The 25,121-nt window shown below is 52.0% G+C and overlaps 1 protein-coding gene across 28 annotated transcripts in view; it reads right to left on the bottom strand.

The window, feature by feature from the left end:
• Ank1 (ankyrin 1) overlaps positions 1-25,121 on the bottom strand; it is a 178,641-nt gene that overhangs the window by 18,778 nt on the left and 134,742 nt on the right. For 16 of the 28 annotated variants that reach the window (NM_001395562.1, NM_001395567.1, NM_001395566.1 and 13 more), the window contains exons 19-38: positions 23,430-23,528; positions 23,125-23,223; positions 22,201-22,293; positions 21,802-21,874; positions 21,086-21,109; positions 20,010-20,106; positions 19,578-19,656; positions 17,952-18,049; positions 17,644-17,868; positions 16,924-17,078; positions 16,293-16,504; positions 15,803-16,007; positions 15,417-15,513; positions 15,030-15,258; positions 13,531-13,656; positions 13,280-13,399; positions 12,163-12,241; positions 11,812-11,886; positions 9,100-9,231; positions 7,478-7,624 (exon numbers count right to left, since the gene is read on the bottom strand). In NM_001395562.1, coding sequence (NP_001382491.1) covers positions 7,478-7,624; positions 9,100-9,231; positions 11,812-11,886; positions 12,163-12,241; positions 13,280-13,399; positions 13,531-13,656; positions 15,030-15,258; positions 15,417-15,513; positions 15,803-16,007; positions 16,293-16,504; positions 16,924-17,078; positions 17,644-17,868; positions 17,952-18,049; positions 19,578-19,656; positions 20,010-20,106; positions 21,086-21,109; positions 21,802-21,874; positions 22,201-22,293; positions 23,125-23,223; positions 23,430-23,528 — 2,464 coding nt within the window. Of the gene's footprint in view, positions 1-82; positions 201-7,477; positions 7,625-9,099; positions 9,232-11,811; positions 11,887-12,162; positions 12,242-13,279; positions 13,400-13,530; positions 13,657-15,029; positions 15,259-15,416; positions 15,514-15,802; positions 16,008-16,292; positions 16,505-16,923; positions 17,079-17,643; positions 17,869-17,951; positions 18,050-19,577; positions 19,657-20,009; positions 20,107-21,085; positions 21,110-21,801; positions 21,875-22,200; positions 22,294-23,124; positions 23,224-23,429; positions 23,529-25,121 lie in introns of all 28 variants that reach the window. The other 12 variants (NM_001395568.1, NM_001395565.1, NM_001395563.1 and 9 more) reach the window with 2 other exon arrangements.

Below are 25,121 nucleotides of genomic sequence, written 5' to 3' on the forward strand. Positions count from 1 at the left end.
AGAGCGCAGCCCACCCAGGATCAGGGTCAGTAACAAGGCTGCCCTGGAGGGGTCTGACAGGGGACACTGAACATCCACAGACCTCAGTGCGGTGGTCAAGTGGGAAACAGGCTTCTGGTTTGGCATTGAAGTGACTTTTCCTCAAGGTGCATATTGGTTCCACAAACTCTGAATGATCTACAGTGGCACAGGTGAGGGTTCTAAGGGGTCAAAAATGGCGCAAGGTCAGAGGGCACCATGGGTTCCAGCACACCTGCCCACAGCGCTTCATCCACAGGCCCTGAGCTACCACCCAGCTCTGCTTCAGCGGGGACCCAGCACAGCCTGAGGCCAGCAGCCTGCCCCTATGCTGTTCTTTGCTTTGGAAGTGAGTCCTTGACCTTGGCTCCCTGGTGTTCAGACGTGACTATGAGTAGGCATGCCTGTACATGGGGAGTTTGCGTGTTGGGTGGTCGTCAGTGTCCCCTCAGAGGTGCTCCAACCCCTCCTGCATCCAGGAGTCAAAAAGAGGTCCGTTCGTTTTCAGGAGAGTAGGTGCCAATCTGGAGATGGACTTTTCTAACTGGCACAGTGTGTCTGAGGACCTGGCATGTGCCCACAATTGTTAAAGACCCAGAAGAAGCGAAGGGTTTGCTTTTGTGTGTGTGTGTGTGTGTGTGTGTGTGTGTGTGTGTGTGTGTGTCTGTGTGTCTGTGTGTCTCACTTGGATGCATGTGTACATGAGGTAGGGCTACAGTGTTTAGGAGCCTCCAAGCTGTCTACTCCTCCAAGCCTAATATTCGAACCTCTCAGTCAGCCAGCCCCTTCCCAGTACCCACAGTCTCTAGACCTTATCCTTTATGGCTTGCTGAGTGGCTCTCAGCTCTGGACATTGGCTCTCCCATGCTCTGTGTCTAGCAGCACCGTCTCCACTCAATCCCTACTCCTCCGTGTGCTCTGCCAAAACACATTCACCAGTGTCTGGTTCTCCCACAGGTGCTGTGCTGGAGGGCCGGGAGATGTACGCACGCACGCACGCACGCACGCACGCACGCACGCACGCACGTTCTCTTTTTAAACACTGCTTCTGTTGTGGGTCTCCCGGCAAATGCTTTCGGCTTTTGCATGTCTGGAAGAATCTTATTTTTGTTCTAATTTCGTTTCTAACTTTTTTTTTTTTTGAGACAGGCTCTCATTATGTACATGGATGACCAGGAATTTGCTTTATAAATCAAGCTGTGCTGAGACCTGAGGCCAACTTTCTGCCTCTCCCTTCTGAATGCTGACATTACAGGCGTGCTCACTGAACTTGTTTTCTCTCTCCTTACTATGTACTCCACGTTGGCTTCCAACTTACTATAAAACCCGTGTTGGCTTTGAAGTTTCCTCTCCTCCTCCTCTTCCCCTCCTGAGGTGGACTCTCAGTCATGTACCATGAAGCCCTGACTGGCCTGGAACTTGCTACACCAGGCTGGACTTAAATACACAGAGATCTGCCTGTCATCTTGTTTCTTGAGCAGTGAGATTGAGAGCATTGAGATATATATATTATATATATTATATATATATTATATATTATACATTTTTTCCTCCTCCCCATTTCTCCATTCCCCCTTGTTTTTCAATCTCCTTCCTGTCCTCTCTGCCACCACTGGGGAATGACCCTAAGTCTCACATATTCTAGGTAAACTCTCTACTGCTGAGCACGCTCCGAGCCTTGCCTGCCTTGCTTCTTTGACAGTGTGTTTTACTTTAAACCCATTGGTTGCGTGCTCATACTGTGTTCTAGGAGACATCTACCAGTTTGCTTACGGTATGCCTCAGTATAGTTCCTATGTATGGGGAGTACATTATACTATATCAATGCATTTATCATTTTCACATTAGAATCCTTTCAGCACATATGTGTAAACATGTACACATATACGCATATATATGTACCCATGCATATATGTGCACACACAGACGCACATATGCTTTCGGAATTGTCCCATAGCTCACTGATGCACTCTACGTCTTTCCTCTCCTCCCTGTGTTTCAGTTTGGAGAGGGCCTGGTGATAGGGTCTTTGCGCACACTGGGCAAACGCTCTACCACTGAATTCCACTTGGAACAGTGGTTTGAATATAAAATCACAGTTGCTTGGACTGGCCTGCCATCCTTGTCTGCGCATCTGTGTCAGTCTGTCTCTCCCCACCCCCCATTACTGATTCAGTTTCCCTGCTTCTGGTTTCTGGTCATCTTTGGCTGCCAGACATCATGCATTGTACCTTTTTGGGTGCTGGGTATTTTTGTAGCGTTGTACGTCCTTGGCTGCTGTTCTGTTACAGCAGTTTGTTTGGGGAGCAGTTTGGTCTTGTTGGGTTTTCTTTTCAGGGGTTCTTGGGCAGATCTTACGCATCGCTCCAGCTTGGGTTGATTATTTCCATTTTTCTGAAGCATGACCCTTCTTTGACCTTAGTTCGCGTCTGAATGGTCAGGCTAGCCTTGGGGGAATAGTCAGCTGAAGTTTGCAGGAGACCTTCCAAGGGACTCTAGTGTTCTCTCTCTCTCTCTCTCTCTCTCTCTCTCTCTCTCTCTCTCTCTCTCTCTGTTTTTGTTTATTTGTTTGTTTTTCAAGACAGGGTTTCTCGGTCCTGGAATCCCTCTGTAGACCAGGCTTGCCTCAAACTCACAGAGATCCATCTGTCTCTGCCTCCCAAGCGCTGGGATTAAAGGTGTGCTCCACTGCCATCCGACTCCATTCTGACTCTTGTTAGATGTCTCCTTCCTTGCCTGATATCTTCTGAAGCTGCTTAGCTGCGTCTTCCCCTTAACCTGGGGAGATCACCTGGGCTTCCCTTGAGCCAAATCTAGTCATCGAAGGACTCACTTCACACGTGTCTCATGGACACACTGACTCTCACTTTCCCATGTCATTTCTCACAAAGTGCTGTTCAGAGATGAGTCTCCAGCTTTGGGCAGCACCATTGAAAAGCCTGGCATGTCTAACCCCCAGACCTTGGCAAGAATTGGTGTACATCATAAACATGTCATCAGATACAGCCATTCTGTCATCCCAGGAACCTCATCAATATTTCAGGGTGGTGGTCTTCTGCTCCCCTCTAAACATCAGAGGCTCTGGAGATCATCTGTAACTCTTCCACCTTGAAGCATCCATGGTGTTCACGTGAGTGGAAATTTCATCCAAGTTAGGTGTGAGTGGAGAAAACCCACATATACTTTCTGTTCGTTGTCACTGTAGGTGACTGCTTTCAGGATGTTCCCATTTTCAGAGGGCCGTACCCATTCATTCAGACTTAGGATTAGTCTGAGAATCTCAGCAACTATGGAACTGATGAGGACGGACATCACTGTTAGTGTGGTGCCATGGTCCCTATGGCCTGTGTACCTTCAGTGTGTTGTCTCACTAGGCCAAGGGTAGAGAAGAACCTGGGAGGATCTACACCTAAGTTTCAGAAGTGCCAGTCTTTCCAGGACTCTTGCAGTCCTGTCCCACTTGGGTCAGCAGCCCATCTTCCAATGTATAGGTCTCCCAGGAGGATCAGAGAGCAGTCACATCCATAGGCCTGAAGCAGAGCAAGCCAACAGCTTAGCTTGCCTTTCTTTCTTTCCCCTTCCTTTCTTCCTTACCTTGGGGACACAATGACCGAGTCTTCCCTCAGTAACCCGTATACCTGTACCACATTGTTTGGGCTTCTTTGGTTGAGTGAGAGGAGAGCGGGACTCCAGGTGGCCTTTCTCCGTATCAGGTCCTTGTTGACTCGTGGGGATTACTTACTCTTGTCGGGGCCCTGGGTCCACATTCTCCAGCACCATGTTACATTGCTTTCTGAGGGCTTCCCCCAGCCCAGGAGCTTCTTGCTGGGGTTGATGAGAGCTTCATGTTCCTTTGACTATGGGAGCATGGTGAGTCCGTGTTAAGTTCCTCCTCTGCTGGCTTTTGCAGCTCCTCTGGTGTCACCTCGTTCTTGGGTTTATTGAGGAGGCTTTACTTGCAGATCAGGCCTGTGTTGGCTTTGTGAGTCCAGTGAGAGTTGGGAGGGAAGAGTTGGGAGAGTTGGGAAGAAAGTCCAGGTGACCTTTCTTCTTATCAGCTCATTGCCCTGGGTCTGTACTAACCTGCATGCTGTCACCATCCTCTTAGCTTAATGTTAATAGCAAACAAACAGTGTGGACAGGCAACCTGGACCCAGACAGGAGTCACCTTCACTAGCTGTATCATTAAAAGTTGACATAAATGAATTTTATTTCCAACCAGACATCAAGACAGATGGAGCTGACGGTATGAGATACCTGCTTTTTTTTTCTTTCTATATAAGGTTTTATTTATTTATCTTTTTAGAACATGGGGTTATTTTGGGGGTTCTGTTGTTCTTTTTCTTCTAGGCATTTTTTTTCTTTGTGCTTATTCTGTGGGTCTGGGTGGTCCCCTCTTATGTAGGACAAGCTAACTAGCCTTTGGGCCAGCTCTCTTTTCTCACGACAGTGCCGGTCTACAGGTCAGGAAAAGCTGCCATGGGAAGATTCCTCTTAAATAAGGACCCCCACTTTCCTCCCCTTACCCTCTCCTATTCTGCAGGCACTGCCCTGAGTCCCTGTGCTTTAGATAGAGATAGGTAGAGGAATGAGGCAAATCTCTCAGAAACTGAGGTGATGGTGACAACCTCTGAGTCCTTGTGAGAGGACACACAAAGATGGCGCGGGAGCCGGTACCTCTTCCTCCCTGCTCTCCAGATCCCTTGCACCCTTTCATTTCTGACCAGAAGGACATCAGGTGTGAGATAGTCTCCTGCGACAGGGATGAGGGCGGGACAACCACATATAAGCCAATCCTGATGCCTTGGAAGCAAAAAGGATCAGGCCAAAGCTCAGTGTATGGGATTTGCCCCTGTTGAGGGCCACATGCCCGCAGGCTTCAGGGCCTAGGCTCATCTGGAGATCTGTGGGCTTTTAGTGCGTGAGGCTCAGTGTGCTGCACAGGGAAACCAGATGTTCAGAAGCAATTAACTCAGCAAAGCAGGGAGAAGGAACCTTTGAAGATGATGTTCTTTTGCTCAAACCCCACCACAGAACCCAAGGCTCTTCTGATACTCTTATGGCTGGCTTCCTGATGTCTCTTAGGCCTCTGTCTTTTCTGTCCCTATCACCTAGCTCCTCCATTCCTCACTATTTGGGAGCCCACCAGGCATGCCACCCTTCTGGAATGTTCTTTCCCTCCTGATAACATGTGGCTCATTCCCTCATCTTTGTGCCTTTGTTCAAATACAGCCAGCCTACTACGCTACTTAACCCCACACGTCCCCTTATTCTGGCCCATCGACTCCCATAGTCCATAGAACACACTATATGTTCTCACGCATGTTATTCATGGGCTATCACCACAGAGGATTTTTTTTTTTCACAGAGGCAGAATTTTGTTTCCTTGTCTTGTCTGAGAACTGGCTTCACTCCCCTCCTAGAACGGCACCTAACACACAGCTGATGCTTGGAAATAGATTAGCCAAATGGTCTGGCCAACTGCCACAGAGCCTTACCGCAGGCACAGAACACACAGAGACTTGGTCCCACTTGTGGATTGGGGCCTGCTGAGTGTTAAAAGTCTTCCGGTCTGATTGGAGACAACAGTCCTTCTTCAGACCCAAGAAACTCTACGAGTCTGACAGTTCCATGAATGTTAAGTTAATTTAAAGGCATGAAAACAATCAGTGGATTTAACTCAATTGACAGCATGGGCAATATCAAGAAGCCCATTGCACACACCAAAAGATCCAGCGTTTAGTCACATGTACTTCTCAAAGCTTACAGATGTTCTCAGCTTCCCTTTGTCCTTCTGTGAAGGAGGAGCTGGCTTACATAAGGGCTCCCCATAGGGTTCCAATCAGGTTCCTAGAGGCCAGCTACAATCCCCAAAGCTGTGGATCACTGTTCTGGAACCCTCTGGATCTGAAGAGTGGGTGGAGCATACGCATCAGCAGCAGCCACAAGGCAATGCAGACAACACGCCATGCACACGCAATGGATGCCCATGGAGACAGCCATGAAGGGGGGTGGGGGGGTCTAGGAGTCCTCTGTGACATGCACGTGTGAAATCTGACAGTTCTGTACACTTGGCCAGGTGGACACAGTGGAGAACAGGAAGTACAAGAGAATGAGTAGTCAGGATGAGGTCAGAGGCAGAAAGAAAGGGGACAGGACGTGATCGATAGATGAGCCCCACACCCAATGGGGCCAGACAGCACGCTTCAGGAGACACAGGACGTGAGGGAGAATGGGGAGGTTTGGCATGCACAGGCCCCATCTGGCTGAAGGAAGCCCTGTGTCCAGCCTACTCTAGAACTCACCTGCCCCTGATACTGCCCGCTCCCTGGTGGTACCACAAGCTGTGACTTGGGTGCCCTTGTGCCTCACATGTACACAGCTGGGGGCAGCCTTTACAACTAGCAGCTTGGGGAGCACTGCTGTCACCACAGAGCTGTGCATAGTGCAGTGTGGGACACCAGACGACATGTCCCGCAGTTGACAAGATTTTCAGAGTTAGTAAGCAGCTTGGAATCTAGCCTGACTTCTAAAGATGAAGAGATGTCTCTGCTCTGTGAGAGCCGGGAGTCAGGAAGGGCCTAACGTCCAGGCTTCTGCGCCCCCACACTGGGCTGAGTGGAAGTGGGGCCCCACTCATGTCCACTGGCCAAAGAGAGGTTGGACAAAGACAAAGGCCTTGGGACCTCCAGAATCTGTTCCTTCATGGCAGGGGCTGCTTATACTGTTGCTTTATGAAGAGTGCAGGCCTTAGACACAGCTCAGTGGCCAAGGTCAGGGCCTTCTGGGCTTCCTTTCCTTGGGCTGGGTCCCACTGGGGCTCCCTGACGTGCTGATGCATACTAAAGAGGACAGGGGAACGAATGAGATGAGGGGAGAGGGAGAGAGTGACAAGGAAGAGAGACTGGGCTCAAGGAGGGACACCCTTAGTCCTGAGGGTTCACAGTGGGATTCTGAACACCATCAGTTGATCCCCATTAGACCTTGGGCCGGAGCCTCCATGCCCCTTGCTTCCTACTCACTGAATATTCTGCAGACAGGGACAGGAACACTGAGAGGACCTATGTCTTGTGAAGAGTGAAGCAGAAAGCTTATAGAATCTAGGGTGAGGGCCTAGATTCTTGCCAGACTCAAACTCTTTCTTGCCACGCCAGTCCCTTCTGGGACCTTGGTTCCAGGGACTGGTGGTGAGGGCCTAGGAACTGCTCCGCACGTGGGCACAGAGGCACGCAACCCTGGAGGAGGATGCCCACCTCTACAGGTGAGTGTCTCCTGTCTCTCTCACTTGGCTCTGCTCTCCCTGATAGGAGGAGTTCATCACTGACAAACAACCCTCCCATTAGCAGGAGGGAGAGATGGTTTGGGGAAGATGAAGTGTCATGGGGAGGGGCCATTAATGCTGACGCCTGGAAGACGGGGGCCCCAGCTCAGCCTTGGCCTGATGTCATAGGACACTCACCATTCACCTGGGAGGGTGACAATGAGTACTCCCGGTCCCCATGCCTCCGGTCTGGTTTGAGGTTTCTGCTCTGCCTGCCGGAGCCCTCCAACATGTTAACAATCTCACTTCTGTCGATGTTCCGCAGGGCCGTGTACAGATTCTCCACTGTCCAGAGAGAAGAAAGGAGGCGCTTGAGGAGCAAATTCAGATGATTCTAGAACAGCCAGGGATGCTGTGTAAGCTCAACGGACAGGGGACAGGAAGAAGTCTGGGGAAGAGAAATAGTTCTCATTTTTGGCTAAATCATCTCTTTAAACAACAGGTCTTTACCAAAACATAACAGTGGCCATTTGTGGTTTGTTTTACTTTGTTTGCTGCTTCTGACGCCGAGGATGAAGCCCACGGCCTCCTGCAGGCTAGACAAGTGTTTTGGCTCTACAGAGTACAAGCCAGATGCTCTGTGGTCAATGTGAAGCATGCAAAGGTAGTGTGTGTGTGCGTGCGTGCATGCGTGCGTGTGTGTGTGTGTGTGTGCTTGTGTGTGTATGTGTGTGTATGTGTGTGTATGCTTGTGTGTGTATGTGTGTGCATGTGTGTGTATGTGTGTGTTTGTGTGTGTATGTGTGTATGTGTGTGTGTATGCTTGTGTGTGTATGCTTGTGTGTGTATGTGTGTATGTGTGTGTGTATGCTTGTGTGTGTGTATGCTTGTGTGTGTGTATGTGTGTATGTGTGTGTGTATGCTTATGTGTGTGTATGTGTGTGCATGTGTGTGCATGTGTGTGCATGTGTGTGTATGCTTGTGTGTGTGTATGCTTGTGTGTGTATGCTTGTGTGTGTGTATGTGTGTATGTGTGTGTATGCTTGTGTGTGTATGCTTGTGTGTGTGTGTATATGTGTGTGTGTATGTGTGTGTATGTGTGTGTGTATGCTTGTGTGTGTATGCTTCTGTGTGTGTATGTGTGTGTATGCTTGTGTGTATGTGTGTATGTGTGTGTATGCTTGTGTGTATGTTTGTGTGTGTGCATGTGTGTATGAGTGTGCGTGTATGTGTGTGTGTATGTGTGTATGTGTGTGTGTGTGTGTGTGTGTGTGTTTGAGCGTGCGCACACACGAGTACTATAAGACTACTGAGAAAACAGGGTGAAAGACTGTCCTTTTGAAGTCCTGGTATAAGATGTAAGGTGCAGTTGGAAGCATCCAACTCCTGCACAGGGCAGGCTTTTGAGGAGATGCTGCGAAGAGTGAGACAGGCCTCCTCCTGCCTGGGGGATGTTTCTGAGAGGACGAGAGTGGAAGCAAACTATGGCAGGCCCACCTGACTCTGCTGTGACACCACACAGCACTCATTCAGTTGAGACATCCAATAGGGGCGCTTTGAAAACAAGTCTTACATCGATAGCATATTCTTCTCAGAGGTCCTGGGGGGTTTTCACTGAGAACAGGGAATATTGAGGGCTAGAGCTACTGAGAATGCTATCCAGTAGGGTTGCTTAGGGGACCTCAAGACTGTGAGAAGTGAGAGGAGAGACAGAGAGAGAAAGCCCGAGCTCAGCCACGATCAGCAGCAGCAGCAATGGGGTCTGAAGGACTCTGAGGAGCGGGTCTATCTAGCAAGGTGGTCAGCTGAGTGGTACTGACTCTTTGCATTTTCGCCTTCACGGTCCACCCAGAGGGTCAGCAGGGCTGTACTCTGATCCAACAAGGAGTTAGGGTTTTCTACACGGATCCGGTTGATGTCCTCCACGCTGAACTGCAGCTCCCGGGCCAGCTCTGTAGGCAAAGAATGGAAAGCCAGTATGAGTGCTGAGCTTATAATGGCCCCCATTACATCCGGGATTCTTTCCCACCAGGAAAGATCTGGTGCTGAGTAAGTATCCGCCTCCCTGCCTTCCCTGCGAACGAGGCAGGGAAACAGAATGGGGGAATGAATGAAAAAAAATATGTCAAGCCTCTTTCTTCTTTCATGATTTCACTGAGGAGGTGATGGGAAGGAGCTTCCTCAACATGCAGGGCAAGCCTGTGAAGGAGTTATAGCTCCTGTTTCCTGCAGGTGGCCACTGGCTGTCTTCCAAGAGTTGGAGGATAGAAAGGCAGCCCTGTGGTTACTCAAGAGCCTCCCCCTTATTTTTACTATGACTTCTCCTACGTGTCTAGAAGGTGAACATATATCAGAGTACCTAGGTATGAAGAATGAAAAGGTGACTGCAAGTCAGAACATGCCTATGACACACACACACACACACACACACATCACACACACCACACACACCACACATGCACACACATACACACACTCACCACACACACTCACCACACATACCACACACTACCCCCCACAAACACCCCCACACACAACACACACACATGCACACACACAACACACTACCCCTTACCCCCGACACCACACACCACACACACCCCCACACCACACACACACACACAAACACACACACCACACACTACCCCCCACCACACACACAAACACCACACAAACACCACACACACCCCCACACCACACACACACACACACACCACACACTACCTCCCACCACACACACACACACACACCACACAAACACCACATACACCCCCACACCACACACACACCACACAAACACCACACAAACACCACATACACCCCCACACCACACACACACCACACACACACCACACAAACACCACACACACCACACACACACCACACACACACCACACACACACACCACACAAACACCACACACACCACACACACACACCACACACCACCACTCCGACCACACACCACACACACACTACCCCCCCACACCACACACACACACACCACCCCACACACATACCACACACACACTACCCCCCCACACCACACACACACACACCACCCCACACACATACCACACACACACACCACACACCACACACACACACACACACACATACACCACCCCACACACATACCACACACACACACACACACACACACATACACCACCCCACACACATACCACACACACACACCACACACCACACACACACACACACATACACCACCCCACACACATACCACACACACACACACACACACACACACACATACACCACCCCCCCCCCCCCCACACACACACACACACACACACACACACACACACAGCAGGAAGTAGAACCAGCTTAAGGAATGAAGAGTTCCCTCATTCTCAGTTCTTGTAGCAAGTTTCCACTGTGGTGTCTGAGTCATCTAAAGCGCTGGGCAGGCTGACTGCAGGAAGGATGCTCATCCACATAAACATTACAGCAGTGAGTGGCGAGAGAGACCACAGCAGTTTACAGGGCCTGAGATCGGGCCAAAATGTGGAGCATTTTCTTCTGCGCCCTCCTTAAACCATGTCCGCCACGCTGAAGCAAGGAAGTACCACAGGCTATGGCCAGAGATAAGAAGTTAAACATCTGGGACCTTGCCTTTCCCCACCCTTTTCCCACAGCAGGCTCTCTGCCAAGTCAGTGGGCACAGTCCATTGTGTGTTTATATTTGTTTGGCTTTCTGTGTTGTTACCAGCTAAGTACCAACTTGCTTTATTAAGCTGGATCTTAACATCCCCACGGATAAAACAAGGTAAACCAAGACATCCATCCAAAGGCAGCTGTCGCGTCGAGAGTTGCTGCTGTTAGATATAAAAACCTGATGATTATTTGCAAAGGTGTCTTGGGTCAGCTTAGGTCCAGCTCAGCTACAAGTGAACAGGGAACACTGGACCCCCTACTAATGCCGGCTGCTCTCACGGATCCCACTGGAACTCCAATTAGAAGTTGGGAGTATAAACCTGGTGTCAACCAAACTTGCCTGCAAGGCCATGCACCCGACGGGCTTTGAAATGAACAGAACCTAACCGATGAACCCAGACACAGTTTTTGTTGAGAAAAACTCAAAATATGAACAGCAATGGGATGAACCCAGATGGCCTGTAAGATTGCTCCCTCCTGATTACTAACTAAGGGGCCAGCATTTATAAACGCTTCTCTTCGTTCAACCAGTGCTCCTGACAGCCTGGGCCAAGGCTCAGCTTGGCAAGGTGGTAAAACAGCTGTTTCCCGAGTCTCCTCTGCTACTCTTGCTATAAAGCAAGGACGATTGTTTCTCACAGTGTTTTCAGGGAATGGAACAAATGCGGAGGGAACTCACTGCTCTCCAGTGGTACCCAGTGCGTGTTTAATAAAGCGAGCCACCATAGACTAGATGTACAATGGGTGGTGACAGGAAGGGTGGAAGCATTTCACCACGGGTCACCCAGGAAGAGGGGCCATGACGTTACATAGATATCAGGCTATTTTTCTTTTTGTCCAAATTCCATAACTCACCTGCCCAGCTGAGGCCGAGGTGCTCCCTGATGACAGCCATCTTCATTTCAACACGGTCTGTGTCACTGGTAAAACCTGGGAAGATGCATTGGGTTGCAGTTAACAGCCTAGGCAGGTCACAACATGGATAAGGTTGATACGTGGCCCTCACAGTAGGCCGCTCAAGTTACACAGGGGCCTTCAGATCGCTGCAGAGGCCTAAGGAAAGGGCTCTGCCTGCTGCAGACACAGTGAGGTGAACGGTGCCAGGTCAGAGTCCTTGGCAGAGTCATTGGCAGGTTCCCTCTCTGGGAACACAGTGACATTCTTATGGGATCAAGCACATTGAGGTGCTAGGCAAGGGGGTCCTACCCAGCCGGGACTCGCTGAGAATGCTATAGCGAAGAGTCAAGGGCGTCAGGGTCCTTCTCCTGTCTTCTGCTCCACTGCCCTGAAGAAGACAAAGAAGGGGTGCAATGGGTTTTGGGGTGTACTCCTTCTTAGAGAAGCTGATGCAAGCTCTCATATTGTAGGGAGGGGACATGGTGGTCCACGGCCTAATAGATAAGAACTGTGGGAAGAGGAGGGGACAGAAGAAGGTTGGCGAAGCAGCCACCTAGGCAGCAGGCAGGTAGGGACAATTATGACTTCTCTCTCCTTGGTTGAGGACATTGAGGCATAGACAGTAACTTGCACGAGGTCACCCACTAGAGACAGAGTTTTGAATTTAAACTCAGTTTTCCTTTTTAGATTTTCTTCTGTTCAGTGGCTCACTTCCGACACTGTCCTGCGGCTTAACTCTAGGGCTTCTCTGTTCTAGGCACTAGAAATTCTATTTGAGAGAGAAATGGGTTCACCCTCACCCCCCAGAAGGGAAAGAGGAATTGAGTCATATATATGAAGGTGACCGTGGGAGGCTAATGATTCAAACGACAGCTCAGGGGCACCGACAGAAGCATGGAGACATTCTGAAGACGTGGGGTCCAACCAAGCAGCACGCGATTAGGGATCAGAAGAGTCATTGGTCAAGACTCCCTGGCTGAGTTTGTCAAATCCCTGGGATTTGACAGTGGCTGGGGACACCCGGGTCCCCTTGTTTGAGGGGCAAGACAGGCAAATAAATTGAGGAGACTTGCCAACTTCTATGAGTTTGTGACCTTGGGCAAGTGACCGTTCAGCTGTGCTCTCTAGAAGCTTCAAGAGCAGCAAGGGGCTCTCTCCGCCACATCCTGGGGAGGCTGGCTCTAGGTGATCAGTCCTAATGGCACCTGGCCCTGACATTTGATCCTCACATCACATAGTAGGGGTTACGGACATTCCAGTGCAAATTTTCTCCGCTTGGCTACAAAACAAATATCCACAACAGGCCTTGGGGAGCCTGGGAATTCAGAGTTAGTGTTTCAGAAGGAAGAGAGAGCCCTTTGGACATATGCGTGTTCTGGGGCCGACCCGGGGAGTTCCCGAGGGATGCTGGCAGGTGACAGCTCACCTTGGTACAGGGGGGCATGGTGACATTCAAGTGGCAGAGGATGTGCTGTGCGTCTTCATATTTCATCGGCTTCCGCAGGAACGACAAGAACCCTCCTGGCTCGCGGCTGCTGTCCCTCACCTAAGTCACACACAGGGAGCTTCAGCAAGACCCCTCATGCCTCTAGACTGGTGTGCTGGGGGGAGGAGGGGGGGTTCCTGCCTCCTAAACCCCTAGACCAGGAAAAGTAGGCGGCCACAGGAGGCCAGCACCTTCACGGGGATGGCCAGGCGATTCTCTCGAAATGACTGGAAATGGAAGCTTCGCTGCTGGGCCGCTTTCTTGACAGGCACCAAGTTCCCAGAGAGTTCTGCAAACAGAGGCATCCCTTCTAGAACCTGAGGGAAGAGAAAAGCGTGCTGAGCTCATGTTGAAATGCCTTACATTTCTTCCCTCCACCCCACCCCGCCCCCGAGCCCTTAAACCTTTTCTCCACGAAGGGAGGAGTATGAGAAACTTCACTGCTTGTTTAAGGGAAAGTGTCATAAACTAGATCCCGTGACACAGACTCATAAGAACGGCTCACACCCCCCCAGGCAGAGTTGTTCCTAGCACTCGGTGGCCTGTTAGGACAGCAGGGCATGTCCTCTGAAAGGGTTGAAGGTGATCCTTAGGTCCATCTGAAGGGGGTTTTGCTTATGAGATGTCCTGCAAAGTCTGCAGATATTTCTCGCATGTAAGCATTCCTTCTACGTATGTAATCGTGTCAACCGAGACGATCTTGGGAATATATCTCCCTGTTGGGGAAACTGAGGCCCATAGACAAGAAGTACGCTGAGCAGTGAGTGCCCAGGCCACAGTCCTGAGGTACTTTCCATACCATTGTCAGCTCTGCTGATTGATTCTTTTGTCAACTTGACATGAACCAGAGTTGGAGGAAACCTCCATCAGGAAGCCCATCCCCCACAACCAGATTGGCCCATGGGCAACCCTGCAGTGCCTTTTCATGACTGACGATTGGTGTGAGAGGGCCCAGCTCGCCGTGGGGGGTGCCACTCCTGGGAAAGGTAACCATGGCTTGTATAACCAACCAGAGAGCTTCCAGGGACTAAGCCACTACCCAAAGACTATACATGGACTGACCCTGGGCTCTGACCTCATAGGTAGCAATGAATAGCCTAGAAAGATCACCAGTGGAAGGGGAAGCCCTTGGTCCTGCTAAGACTGAGCCCCCAGTGAACGTGATTGTTGGGGGGAGGGTGGTAATGGGGGGAGGATGGGGAGGGGAAGCCCATATAGAAGGGGAGAGGGAGGGGGTTGGGGATTTAGCTCAGTGGTAGAGCACTTGCCTAGCAAGCGCAAGGCCCCGGGTTTGGTCCCCAGCTCCTAAAAAAAGAAAAGAAAAAAAAAAGAAGGGGAGGGGGAGGGGCTAGGGGGATGTTGGCCCCCCGAAACCGGGAAGGGAAATAACAATCGAAATGTAAATAAGAAAAAAAGAAAGCGGGCTGAGCAAGCCACGAGGAGCAAGACGGTGACCAGTGTTCCTCCGTCTCTAGATTCCTGACTTGAGTTCTTGTCCCAGCTTTCTCTTGAGAGAAGAGCTGAAGAGATAAATCCTAACAGTCCCTGCAACTCCAGAGGTGGGACTTCTGGCCTGGACTAGACACCATGTTCCAGAAGCCAGCCAGGAGAGCCACCTTACCCCAAGGCTCTATTTCCTTGTGTGGAGTGAGAAAAAGCCTTCCTTCCGTAGCTCTTATGGCACTCGTACCTCTATGTCCCTGCTCCGGGCCACCTCCACGAAGTTTTCATGCTGTTCCAGGGTCTTGTCCACCTTGTCATCTGTCATGCAGTAGCAGCGTAGCCGTCCTTCCCGGGGGTCGTTCATCTTGGCGAAAATGACAAACTTGGCCATGTAGGGAACTGCCGTGAGCTCTTTGTACAAGAGAGTGGCAAAGTGTACGGCCTCAGCGGTCCGAGGACAGTCCGACAGCCAGAATCTAAGGGGACAGGGCGTGCGCGGTGAGCGTGGTCGCGCAGCAGCGCGGTGGCCTTGTGGACCACCAGCCAAAGTATCTTAGAGCAGGCCAGGCCGTGAGAACGGCTCCCAGGTCGATGGCTCCTCCACCGTGCCGGGTTCAGAAGGGCTGAGTCTCACCTGGCTGAGACGTTGGTGGTAAAGTTGGCGCACTCATTGGCGTATACAAGCTTGGTTGTTCCCGTTATATCTTCCCACTGGGCTTGGTCAGTTCCACCTGCAACGCCAGCAGAAGCAGAGAGCTAGGCGAGAGACTTTCCCTTTCGTGGTAAGCACGAGGTGTAACCAGTGCGCTCAGGACGGGAGTGGGACATCTGGGTGACCTGTCCCCCTCATGCTTTGCTGAGGACTCATCCTCCTGCCGCATACTTGGACTGAGGTCGTTTTATTTCAGTCATCGCTAGGGAAGCGGTAAGAGCCCAAGGTGGTCGCTGGCTTTATCTTATTACCACCCAGTGTGTCCCCCCCCCACCCCCAAGTGAGTTCCTCCAAAGAGGACCGCTCACCGATGACGCTGCACAGTAAGCGTAGGCTGGTGGTGTCTCCCTCCCCGCTGTCCCTGGGGTTGTCAGTCCATGAGGGAGGGAGTGGGATTCGCAGCCCAATGGGACGGTGGAACTTCCGACGCCTTGGCTCAACAGTAACAATGGGGCTGAAGGTGGCCTGGTTGCCCAGGAGCTTGGTCACCAGCTCGTCTGGGACAGGCTGGGCCTGCGAAATATCAAAGACAGAAGGCTCAGCCAATGGCTGTCCAGATAGGGCCAGCCAGGTACCCTCAGTGTTCAGGTGAGGAAGTGACTGTCCCGTTCCTGGGGGGCACAGCTGGCCACGCTCAGTGGCCCCACTGGGACGTCTGCAGTTCTTCAGTAAACACCTGCTCACCCCCCATGCCCCCAGAGTTGCTCTTCAGCTCTGATTTCCCAGACAAAAGTGTGGGTGTGTCCTGTAGACTCCAGGTAGCCCTAGGAGCCTCCAGGGAGGGGGTGCGTCTGTCACCTGCAGAGCCAGCTTCACTTTCTTGGTCACCGCGTTTTCGGGGAACGTCGCCTGTACCAGGGGCACCAGCTTGCTTCTCAGGGAGCCCCCTTCAGGACCGATGGTGTCGTAGTCCTGGCAGAGCCGGGACATGATGACAAAGTACAGGGGGAAGTCGGTGGTAATGATGCGACACACGCGCTTCTTCTCCAGCTCCTCCAGGCTCCCCAGCTCTGGAACAACGAGCTGCCTCAGGCTGAGCTATCCCTGTGCTGCCAGGGGCTCCACAGCCTGGACACATACCCTCCCTAGGGGCTTGGCAGGGAGGTAGCCTGGAAGGCTCAGGCTGAGCTATGACTGTGGTTCAGGGCTTTCCCTGTCCTGGACACAGCCTGGAAGAGAGGTGGCCTAAAGAGGTCAGTCTCTGGACCTAGAGGCCCAGTGGGAAAGGCACTGGCCACAGGAGTCGGGGGACATGCTTGTCCACTCACATGTCCTGGGGATCCAGCACTTGATCATAAGGACCATTCCCGGCCTCTCTTGGCCTCCCACGGCCCAGGCAGCGGTAACGGACCCCCTCAATATGCAACCCCAGATGCCATCTTCCTACAGCAGGAAGAAGCCTACTTAGAACCCTAGGCCCCTTCCTTACCTTCGTCCATGCCGTTCAGGATCTGGTCCAGGTAGCTTTCTCCATAGCGGCTCTTGTGCTCCTTCCACACGGAGCCGTTCTCGCTCCTCAGAACCACCAGCTCACGGTCCCCGCGGCCATGGGAGGCAAAGTGGGGGATTTCCACGATCACAGGGCTAAGGAAGAGCAGACATGGGGGGGTCATCTATGGGGGCTCCAATGCCTGGGCACAAGGCGGATGGATCTTAGTGAACTCTGCTTACAGCTTGCAGGGAGAAGGGCCTACAGACCCGGGCTGTGGAGAAACAAACCTGCCCTGGGCTCCTGAGGCTCCTTAAAGCCCCTCTTACTCTTCTGGATTGACAGCAGAACTCCGGTGACCCCAGTGGGCCCCAGGCAGGAGAGAAATGAGTCTGCAGGTCATTCCTCTCGAGGCTCTCGGGGACCTTCCCTGAGGAATGAACACTCTGGTGCTTATAGAACTAGATTCCAGGGCCCCTAATGGCCAGTTTTTCCTCTATTCTCTTTTCTAGTGTTCTCATACTTCTGAGAATAGTGGGCTCCCCTAGAACCGTGAGCTCTTTCATGGGCCTGAGAGAGACAGGCAAGACTGTCATCACAGCAGAGGGATGAGATGCTGGGTTCTGCCTCCGTTGGGTGGACCTGGGGAGGCTCGGCTGAAGTGGCAGGAACTGGCTGGAGACACCAGCTGCACACGTTCTCTATGAGGGTGTTTCTCACCTAAGGAACTGGGCCCCCGTAGGACCCAGTGCAATGATCCTGCTGGCTAGGCCCTCCTCCTCAGCCAGCGGGGGCGGTGTGCTTAGCTTCTGGGGCTTAACCAGGCGGCAGGTGATGCGAGTGGGTGCTGCGCATGTCCGGGGAGGGATCACCACCCTTAGGCCATTATGACGACTTCCTCTCATGGATCCTCCCCGGGCATCGACCATGAAGCTCACCAGAAACCTAGAAGCACAGGGAGATCGTGAATGGGGCTGACTTCCTTCTCAAGGGCGGAAAAGAAGTGGGTCCCAGATCTCAATACTCACCCTGTGTGGACGGGGCTAGCCACGGGGCTGATGTTGTCTGAGGTCTCTGTGGCTGGGCTACTGGGAATGAGTGAGTCCTCATCATACTCTTTAGATGCCTGCAGGAGAGAAGAGGGCCTCCTGTCTCTTATCTTACATCTCCAGGATATCCAAATACGTGCCGAGTCCTGGGGCTTGACCGAAGGGACCGCTTCCAGGAAATGAACTTTGACCTCTACAGCAGCCTGGTTTCTGTTCGCCTTCAGGGTCTCTTGCTGCTTTTCTATCCCCTGCTTGATGCTCACCGGTCTACCCTTCTCTCCTGCATCCCCTACCCGTTCCCGTCCTGCATCGACACCTCATGGCTACTTGCTGTGTGTCTGAGGGGGTCTGTGAGGTGAACCAACCCACCGGGCTTGTGGGGTTTCCCACTTCTCATTGGTGGAAGGAGATGATTCATTGCTTCATGAGAACCCATGTGTCTCAGTCCACACTCAGAGTTGATAGCAGCTCGCAGGACACGACTGAACCCAACCTCCTTATCTGGAGCCCAGGGTGGGCACTTAGAAATGCAGTATCCCCCTCTGATGGGGTTTACGACTTAAGCAGAGAGTTGGAAAGAGATGCTGGGGCTCTCTGCGGCGGTGGGGAGCAGGGGAGACAGGGAGAATGGGATGGTTACAGAGCAAGACTCACTCCAGTCCCCTGGGCTTGTTCATGCTGCTTTGACAGCATCTGGGGGTAAGGTCACAGCAGGAGCAGGGCCCATCTGACGACCTCTCCAATGCACAGCACCGCTGTTTTGTACTGATGATACCCTAACGTACTTTCATATCCCTTTGTGGAGTCAGGGAAGGGAATCGGGCCACCTTGTCAGACCTTAGGGCAGACATGGCCAACCTTCAACACCGCATCAACCCTCTCATCTCCCAGGAAATGTTCTTGCTCTGGAGAAAGCACCAACGGCCTAATCTTTGAGATTAAACTGTAGGAACACACTCTCATCCACTAATCCACTATCTCTAACCTTCTGGACAAATTCAAGTGGAGTGCTAAAAAGGAGCAAACCAGGCTTCTGTCACGAACACCAGTTCTACTGAGAACAGTGCCCTGGTACCCCTCTGTCAGTGTTGGGGTCTCTGAGGGAAGATGAGGAAAGGCACAGCCATCCATCCCTTCAGGAGAGAGGAAGCTGACATATCAGAGCCTCATTGCACGGGCTGCACCACACGAGGAAGGTTTCCTTCCTGGTCACATGACTGCATGGCCCGAGTCATCTTCCTGCATCACTGCATGCTCTGATAGTGTTTCTCTCACCCTGAGTGCCCTGAGCTCCCAGGACTCACAGGGGATATGCCGGGCACGCCATCTGCACTGAGTTCTACAGAATGCACAGAGTCATGGGTCTGAATGTGCTCTGTCCACGCCCTGAACTTTTTTTTTTCCTTTTTCTTTTTTTCGGAGCTGGGGACCAAACCCAGGGCATTGCGTTTGCTAGGCAAGCACTCTACCACTGAGCTAAATCCCCAACCCCATCACGCCCTGAACTTTTATACTTTAACTCCTACTGTCCCCGGGTCATACAAACACAGTCATGGAAATGTCCTCAATCCCTATGGTGGGAGGCGGAGGCAAGGCTCTCCTTACTTGTTCCTGATCTTCGGATCGGATCACAACAGTCTCAGGCGTGACACAAGGGATCCTTGGGATGGCTGGGGATTCCACCCTACGAAGCAGGAACACCAGACAGTCAAAGAGCAGCACATCTGAAGCAGACCCTGGCATCATTCCTGAGAGACCTACGTGACAGGCCTCAGTACACCTGTAACAACCTGGGCCATTCACCCCTCACATCACCTCAGGTGATAAAATGTCTCCCTTATCTACAGGCTGACCCACGTCCCCCTTGCACATGTGTCTCTCCCTCCTTAGGCACACCCAGGCCTGGCTTTCGTCTAAGCCCCTCCATCCCCAGCGACCCCCAGGACCTGGCTTTCACCTACATTTCTACTCCGAGTCCCAGAGCTGCACCTGGCCATCCACAGCATGATCCTCCCTCCCCGACTGAGCCCATCTTACACTTGGTCTAGCTTCGGCACAAAATCCAACAGCTCTTTCTCCTCACCCACATCCCGGGAGTCCCGCCTTTCAGCCTTCGAGCCGACAAGTTCGTCACCTGAAACCCAGGAGCTCAAGTGAGGGGCAGGCTGGAGACTGAGAAAAATCTCTTGTTCTTAACAAGCACCTTTCCCGGTCCGCCTCTCAGTATCTCCTCAAAAGTGGAGGGTGCTTTTGGTTTCTGGCGCCCCAAGGGCCTGCTCGCCACAGAGATTCCCCGTCCTGTTCTTCCAACCCTAAAACCCAGGGAGGCCAGTTCCTAGCCCCTATGCTCTCTAGTTTTGTAGGAAGGAAACCAACGAAGCCAGAAAGAAGGTTTTTTTGTTTGTTCGTTTGGTGCGCTCACCCTTACACAATAGCTCCCTCGGAGTGTAAAAATAGTGCCACAAAAGGAGTCACAGTCACAAATGATTCTTTTCTCCCCCCAGCCCCACTCTGGAACTTGCTTTGTAGACCAAGCTAGCTTTGAACTCAAGGATCTGCCTGTTTCTCCTTCCTGAATGCTGGGATCAGAAGCATGGCCTACCACACCCTGCCTAGGTTACAGACTGTTCCAACCTGCATTACAGAGGGGAAAACAGCACAGATCTGTTCACCCAAGGCTGCAGCATTAATTTGCTTCTGAAACCCCTTTGTTTCCATTTTTATTTCTATATCTTGCAAATTCCGCATCCTGGATTTATTGTTTGCAGTCGAACCTAAATTGGCAACCTGCACACCCCTTCCTTCCCTTCGTGGCATGACTAGAGCAGCGAGCGGCTTGGGCCCGGGCCCTGTCATGACTCTCTCTGCCTCAGGGGCCCTGGCCCTGTGATCTGGAGCCGACACGGTGGAAGTAGAACGGTTCATGCAAGATGAGCACAGACACGGAGGCACGAGCACAGATACAGAGGTGGCTTCATGGTGTTTAGTCAGCTCCGGGCCCTGCGTGGGGCTGCGGAGGATGAGAAGCAGGGATGGGTTAGTGAGGACTCGTGTGTTTATGGTGGGATGTGCTCTGGTGAGAAAGACCACAGGGAACAGAAAGCATTTCATACCCGTTAAAGATATGTGAGCAGTTCCTGGCAGGCAGAGTTGAAGGAATGACAGCGTCAGACCCAGTAAAGCGAGAGGCACGTTATTAAGAAGGGGACGTTTAGAACTGTCTAGCGGACCGGCATACAACCACCAAACTCCAGACAGAACAGGGGCCACGGAACAAGCCCATCCCGCTATCCTGTGTTCCCTCCGTTTGGGGTTTACTTGGGGGTGAGAAAGAGGGTGAAAGATTCCCTGGAGATCACAAAGTTGAAACCTTAATCACTCAGTGGTCATGGAGAAGACTCCAAACTTTCTGCCCACCACAGGGTCAGAAGGACAGCTGACCAACACGCAGTGTCAGTCTGATCAACCTGCCTTATCATTTACTGAGGCTGGAGGGGAACAGCAGCCAGATGCTGCAGCAGCTGCTGCCCGCTCTTGGACCTGCCTTGAGCAGACCCACCTTGGATCAACGGCAACTGCGGCAAACCTACTAACTAACTTGCACGTGAAGACTTGAGATCTAAAACGTTAACCTCTAAGTTCTCAGGTTTCCCTCACCTTAGATCATCCGAAAAGGATTTATTTTTGTCAATAGGCAATGTTTGTAAGAAGCGCATCTCCCGAGTTACAATGTATACTTGTATGTTTCGGTTAGTTCCGGTCTCCAGGGACTCTGAGGGATGCCTGAGCTAATGGAGCCTGACTGAGTTCATTCACAAAGATTTTTTACCTTCATCTTCAGACACATCCAGGATCTCATCCACTGTCTCAGGGTAGCTCATCCGGTGTTTGTCACTGACTAACTGAAAAGAGAAAGGCCAGGGGCTGGGACCAAGGAGCAGGGCACACTTGTTTCAGCCCAGCTACTGCCCCAAATGAACAGCCAGAAAAGGTGATGGCAAAGGTATGTTGCCAAGGAAAGCCAGGCCTAGGAGGCATTTGATCTGGAAGTTCATGCCCAGATTTCCCATTTCCTCGCCCTTTCTGCAAGCCCATCCAATTCTTTGGTCACTAGGTGGCAGTATGTCCCACCTGTAGCTAGACAGTGCCTACCAGGCGGGAGGCATTGGCTTTGGACAGTAACCCTCAGGGCCCATGGCTGTGCTGGGGTAGGGGGATGAGGACATACCACCACACTGGTTTCATCTGTGACCACCTTGAGCACGTCTGTTACAGAGATGTAGCCCAAACGTTTGGCTATTGCCAGAGGTGTGGTTCCGTTCTAAAAGGAGAGACAGGCAGAGTCAGAGAGGAGAGTCTATCTCCTGAGCACAGACTGGGTTCCCTGGGAGTCTTCAGAAGGGCCCACAAGGACAGACTGGGCCTTGGAGCCAGGAAGATGTATGTGTACAAGTGTGTGACCCTTGGGGCCGCAAAGACGGCACAAGGCAGGAAGGAGAATAGGACAAACTGAGAGCCCTCGCTGTTGAGTATATGGCCTTGACAGGAGAACAGGGTACCTCCCTCCCCTGAGGGCAGGCAAGCACTGTGGGGAGGAGCCAGTAAGGAAGCCCCAGGAGCCAGCTGGCAGCACGGATCAGCGAAAATTGCATGGTGCTGAAGCTTTTGTTCTCTGTGAAGTTCTCTGCTTGTAGAATGTGCCTGGGCTCCACGTGGCTTCAGCCCTGTGCAAACCCTCAGCAAACACATCTGCAGGCAGGCAAGGGTCCACAGCTTTCCAAGCCAGGAACAGCCTTGCAGGTAACCCTACAAACCCCACAGTGAGAACAGGGCATTCACCCGGAGCCACAGTCTCTAGGGCTGCTAGGGGTGTCTTTGAGGCACTTAAATCTGCCTACTCGTGTCACACAGAAGGTAGCTTCAAACACACCAGAAGGTGTGTCAGCAGAGACAGGTACAAGCCAGAGGAGAGGAGGCATGGCGTGGGGAAAAGCTTTTCTATGGTCACTCCAGTGTCTAAGCCCTGGAAGACGCAAGGCAGCTACAGCATCATGGTGCGCAGTGCTGTCCAGACTCCAGGCTTCCAGCAACCTCTGTAGTTAGGGATGCCCCCACCCTGAGCTGTCTGAAGTGGGACTGGGTGGGTACTCACCGAGCTGACCTCATTTGGAGAAGCACCATTCTTCAGGAGCAATGTCACAATGTCCGTGTGTCCTTGCTGAGCTGCCTGGTGCAAGGGGCTGTACCCTAGCTATGAAGGGAGGCAGACATTTGGCAGGATCAGTTAACTGCTGTGGGAGAGGACTGCCTACAAACTCCAGACTCCGTCTACCATCCCCCCCCCCCCCCCATCTCCTTTAGATTCAGAGCTCAGGACTGAGGCGGGGCCTCGAGTGGCTCCGGCTGCTTCCCAAGTGAGTGCCCAGCCTGGGAGCTGTGTGTGAGGCACCCACGTACCTTGGTCTTGGCGTTGACATCTGCCTGGTGCTGTAGCAGGAACTTCACCAGCTTGATGTTTCCGTAGTGACTGGCCACGTGGAGTGGGGTGTAACCCATCTGGAAGGCAAGCGATGAGTGTAGGTGGCAAGGCTCCACCGGAGCCACGCTAGAATGGAATCCTCACAGAAGCGAGGGAGGGAAGGCAACCTCGGGGAAGGGAGACGGCTACCTCAAGACAGCACTGATGCTGCTTAGAGAAGGGGCGGGATTTGGTGTCAGACATGAACTTGGAAGAGAGGGCTGGGGGGGAAGCTGCTAGCCCAGGGGATGAGCAAGGACAACTGACATGAAGCCGGGGCAGCTCTTAAGAGAGGCACCCGGGGATTGGACAGAGCCGCACCAGGATCTAAGACGCATTCTTTTCAGAAGGAGTGGGTAACAAGCTGGCCTGTGTTCAGAGGAGTGCTGGAAGGACAGACAGCCATGCACTGTCGGGCCAATGGTTAACAATGGCAGACTCATTTTCGTCTGCACGAGGGGCGGGGCCTCACCAAAAGCATACAGGTGCTGCCCGGGTCACTCGAGTTTGTGGGGACTGACCATGAACAAAGTGATGCGCCATGGTCATCCGTGTGACTGTGGGCTGGCGTGCTAATTTCCTATCGGTTTTCGTTTTGTTTGCTTTTGGTAGGGATGAATCCAGGTCTCTCGCAAGTCAGCGCCACACCCTCCACGTTCAAACCCTGCCCCAGCTCCCATTGATTACTTTGGTGTTGTGCCCAAATGGTCATACATATCCCTAGGGAGCCAGCCGGTGATTCCAGAGACCCTCTTGACGCAGACCCTGTGGGTTGGACCTTTGTGTCCTGGGATGGCTTTGTAATCTGTGGGGCAGCTCTAATCTCTAGAACAGGGTCCTTTGGCGAAGGACCCCAAAAGACTGAACTAGGTCGAGGACACCCTTGGGCTCCAAAGAGATCTTGGCTGAAGCTGTAGGCAGCTCTCCTTGGGGTGTCTTCAGTACAACATGGTGGCAGTGAGCCTCTGAACTGGGGTACGTGTGTGCACACTGCTGCTGCTGCTGCTGGCATTACTCTGCTCCTTCTTTTGGGGTGGTTTTTCTTTCTCAGCACTGGGGGTGCACAGGGCTAGGCAAACTCTACCCCAGTTGTGTCCCACATCCCTTCTACTTAAGGCAGTTTTCTTGACACAAAAGGAACCAGTGTTCCTTTTCCACGCAGTTCCTTATTCCACCGGCTGGAGGTGCTCTGTTCTCCCTCTGGACTGCCAGTTTCTTATTCTGGATGTCTTGGGTTTTTTTTTTTTTTTTTTTTTTTTTTTTTTTTTTTTTTTTTTTTGTGACTTCGTCCTGTCACTGCCGACTGCACAGAGCAGTGCGCTTGTGTACCACACACTCACCCTCGCACCACAACACAGGGCTCTTTGCCACGGAAAGCTTGAGGGGAAAGGGAAACCCCGTTCGACACGATCTTGGCATAAAAGGAGCTGTACTTCCGAGCAACTCAGAGAAATCCTGGTGTTCCTCACATGCTAACTACACGCGTGAGACCAGACTTAACATCATGGGTAGACACCCTTCCAAGTTCTTATGACGGACTCAAAGACCCAGCAGACTAAAAGAATCCCCAGTTACAGTGATCATAAATGCTGGTGTCTCCAGACTCGGGGAGAGGCAGAACAGTGTTGATC

The sequence above is a fragment of the Rattus norvegicus genome, chromosome 16 (assembly GCF_036323735.1).
Source record: "Rattus norvegicus strain BN/NHsdMcwi chromosome 16, GRCr8, whole genome shotgun sequence".
Taxonomy (NCBI): Eukaryota; Metazoa; Chordata; class Mammalia; order Rodentia; family Muridae; genus Rattus; species Rattus norvegicus.